This window comes from Suillus subalutaceus, assembly GCF_016647625.1.
Source record: "Suillus subalutaceus strain FC151 chromosome Unknown DFJ58scaffold_314, whole genome shotgun sequence".
NCBI classification, from domain to species: Eukaryota; Fungi; Basidiomycota; class Agaricomycetes; order Boletales; family Suillaceae; genus Suillus; species Suillus subalutaceus.
Window position 1 is genome coordinate 19,310 of NW_024540563.1, and position 4,172 is coordinate 23,481.

The following is a 4,172-nucleotide window of genomic DNA, read 5'->3' on the forward strand; positions in this document are numbered from 1 at the left end:
AAATTGTCGAGCACCATGGTGTCGAGCTGGTGAATTGGCCTCTCTCTGGTCCAGTGCGCAACCCAAGTAAAGTAGGTGGCAGGAACAAGGTTGAAAAGTTATGGGGAGCCTTAGACAAGGAGACATGCCATTGGGTCACTCTGCCTGATGATGATCGTAAAGCACGGATGCAGCTCAACCGAGAGTGCCATGCCAGGGGTGAACTAGTGTATGTGATGAGGAAGCAGAAGAGAGCCAAAATGAGCCATGCTACCATAGACATAGACACTGAGGACGAGGATGACGACTCTGATAGTAGCTCATCAGATTCAGACTAGAATGTTTAAATAAAGGTAGCTTATCGCTGTCTTCTCTTCACTCGTCGCAATGCAATACTACTATTTGTGTGCTGTCTCAAGTACAACTCTAGTGATGGGCGCGCAGCAGTGTTGTATCATAAGCATGGCAAAGAGGGCAATGTACAACACTACTCACCTTGAGTTTATGTTGACCACCTCTGTTCCTCTCCTCATTGTATTGTCTGCCCACCTGCCCTTGTCCTCCAGCCTTTTGTGCCATATTTGACTTGGTGAAGCCGTAGTGGTATGAAGCGAGTGAGATGAATTGAGGACTGACATCTTCACCCACGAAGAGGTCAACATGCACTTGGAATGGCGCATGTTGCTGGCTGGCGAGGTGGGAGAGTGGACTGGGAGGGAAGGCGCTGACAGTAAGCACTCTAGCTAGAAGATTAATAAGCGGGCAGCGGCGAGACTTACCAGTTAACTATTGTGTATGTTTTAGACCTAATTCAAAGAAATAATGGATGACATACCTTATCGAAGTCAATGCGTGAAAGAACCAAGAAAAACGAGTAAGATTTGAGCACGTTGATAGAGCTCGTTGTATGTGGTGATGAGCAAGGTGGTTGAGACGTCGTGGGAAATGATTGTGAGGTGGTGGGGCATTAGTCGGCAAATAGCGGCCACCGGTAATTCTCGGTAATTCGGCCACTCGGAAATAGGCAGATTATATCACATATGTTTTAAGACACTATTTACCAGAGATATTTTATTTTACAAAGGGAAGTGCTGAGTGCTGCAGCAGAAGTAAACCCTACTACTTAGTAAGGAAGATCCTATTGCATCAACATTACTAATCAGTAGTATTAATGGTGACACACAGGTGATCAGTACTTAATGCATCAAATCAACATTCTCAAAAAAGGGAAGCATCCCACGCTCATACATGATCAACAATACCTCCCAGTATGGGTCCACATCCCGCCGCCACCTGGTCACCTCCAAACACTCCACACAGATCCTTCTTGCAGCCCCATCATCAGTATCCATCAAACTGTCAAAAAAGGGAAGCGTCATATGGTTGTACATGGTCGATATGGGTCCACATCCCGCTACTGCCACCTGCTCGCTGCCATATGCTGTGCACGGACCCTTTTTGTAGCGGGCCCATGGCTATATGCTGAACTTACCACTGCATCCTTTCTTGACTTCTCCTTCATATGCGAGCTAGACATCATTCAGCACAGTCGCTTTCAAGCACAGGTCTGTGACACTCCGAAGTTTGAACCCCATATCAATTGCACATTCTCAAAGTGTCTTGAGGCACTTCAATGTTTACCCGAACTCATGTTATTCTCAGCACACTATAAGTAAGTGGTAGTCTCAGGCTGCATGAACTGATATTCTACCATAGTGTTTACCCCACCATGATGTACACAGCTGAAGCAGCAATGTCTGTCCCAACTATTTCTTGTGAGCGCACAGACTGGAGCCAACATCATATGATGTACTAGTTTACACTCTCGAACTTTGGAGATTGATTGTAGTATGTACACCTTGTATCTCATAAATTTCAGTCAGTTAGCTGTATTCTACCTCCAGCAAACCTTACTCCAAACAACTGAAACAAGATACTATCAGACCCACATGACTGATGACATTTTCAATTCAATTCTGCGCTGCCTGCCTGTACAGGCGCACTCGATATACCACTTATTAAGGGGATTAAATTGACAACACAACTGTATTCATCATGAGAAAAACAGAGACTACATGTGTTACTAACAGCATCAAACATTACTATGGTACAAGAAGCAAATTTGTGATCATGACATGAAGACATGGGCTTATGCCTTCGTTCGCCTTTTTCTGTGTCCATTAGCATTAAGAAAGTGAGAATATACTAAGATGTCTTGGATGTACTTTGCAGGAATCATGCTGCCCATAGTCAAGTTGGGAGGCAGTCAAATGACCCAACATATTGCCTTCATCAGCAGTAGCATGCAATGTCTCCGTTACTTCACCAGACTTGGTGAGAGGTTCAATGACCCGAACACCTCATTCAGCCCAGGCACACTAGTTGGATCGGGAGGCAGTGTACTAATGTTGTGCCAATCAAATGATGCGTGAAGTTGAGGCTGTGCAAGTGACGCATCAGGCTGGGCCTGTCTGAATGATGTATTAGATTGGGTCTGTGCCAGAAAACCGTTAGATGACATAGGCAGGATGACGAAACAGCCTTACCTTGGAGTTAGACATAGATTGATCAAGTTCATTGAGTGATGATGCATCACTGATGCCAGCTTCGAAATTACCAAAACCTGACCATGCATCAGGCTGAGCCTGTTCAAATGATGTATTAGATTGGGCCTGGGTCGGAAAACCGTTAGATAACATAGGCAGGATAATGAAATGGCCTTACCTCGGAGTTAAACACGGATTGATCAAGTTCATTGAATGATGATGCATCACTGATGCCAGCTTTGGTATTACCAAAGCCTGACATTGATGCATCAGCTTGCATCAGGCGGGCATAAAACAATATAAAGACCTGGAATATTCCAATCCATGGAACCATCACATCCTCCATCCTCTTCACCATTGTCGCATCCTTCAAGCTCTTCAAGCTCATTGTCATCTTCAACACCTGGCAGTAGTGTCACGCTTGTTCACAGCTGATGGATGAGTATCAGGGTGAGTCTACAGTGATTTAGACAGTAAAGATTGGCTTATGGAATATCAACTCAGCGTATTGCTGGTATGCTGCAAGGAAGGTGTTGTCCTTGTTGGGGCACAATTGAGAAAAATTACTCCCAGCGGGGGTTTCTGATGGATGGCACCTTAGTAGTGTGAGTTCATTAGTCATGTTTCTAGTTTGGTGCGCTTACGATAATGAAACAATGTCCCAATCATGCCTCGGCTTTGGTCCGGCACACATGAAGGAGACTATGAATTGAGTTTTTTTCTTGATGAGATATGCAAAGCGCTGGCATATGATTGGTAAATCATTGATAGCTCTATAGGTCGTGTGAGTACATCAAAATCACAAACATAAGCCAGTACTTACTTTGCAATGGCATCAGCATCAGTTTCATCATTGTCATCTTCATTGTCTAACATGACCCTCTTTACCTTTTTCTGTTTATCATACTTCTCTCTCACTTCATCCTTAACCTGGTCTGACTTGTCTTCCAGGAGCTCCTTGCAAAACTTTCGGCCCAATGCCATGCGCTGGCCAGCTGTACTTATGTTACCTGCCTCTTGTTCGGCCTTGATGAGAGGTTTGATCCATTCATTATAGACCATGTCCATGTATATCTCTTCAGTGGATTTTGTATGTGACTTCGGTACCAGTGCAGCTTCAAAGATGGACATATCCTTCTTTAAGCCGTGATTTTTCTTGGATGCATTTGTCCGCCAACGAAACCAGGTCTGTAATTGCTACCAGGGTTTTGCATTAGCAGTCAAAAATTGTCAACACATTTGACAACTTACAACTTTACGTGAATCCTCGGCATGAGTTTCTGTGGTTTGTTGCTCCTTTTTTAATATTGTTTTAGTAGGGATACACGGGAAGAGAATAGCTCACTCAGGCCATCTCCTAAACCAATGAAGATAAATCTTAAGCCAGAAGAGCATGTATTCCTTGTCCCCATCATGGAGTGCAGTATACTCCGGGAACCATTCTTGGAGCTATAGGTACTGTTCCATAGTAGTCCACTTAGCTGGCGGCATCTGCCATAGAATTTTCAGTCATACGCCATGCTAATAGTGGAGCTGTCATACCTTTTTTTTCACTTCGCACGATGATAGACGAGTGTGTCCCTTCACAATGTCTATGTCCGTCTTTATATGGCTCATTGCCAAACAACAGATTAACATCACCCATTG

The 4,172-nt window shown here is 44.2% G+C and overlaps 1 protein-coding gene across 1 annotated transcript; it reads right to left on the reverse strand.

The window, feature by feature from the left end:
- Positions 1-2,296: 2,296 nt before the first annotated feature.
- On the reverse strand, positions 2,297-3,940 carry DFJ58DRAFT_848486 (uncharacterized protein; the record flags this gene model as incomplete). The annotated part of the gene is made up of 8 exons (XM_041393642.1): positions 2,297-2,446; positions 2,526-2,624; positions 2,704-2,928; positions 2,998-3,121; positions 3,170-3,298; positions 3,349-3,722; positions 3,777-3,805; positions 3,871-3,940. The coding sequence occupies 8 exons, from the start codon at positions 3,938-3,940 to the stop codon at positions 2,297-2,299; spliced, it is 1,200 nt and encodes a 399-aa protein (XP_041235322.1).
- Between the last annotated feature and the right edge of the window lie 232 nt (positions 3,941-4,172).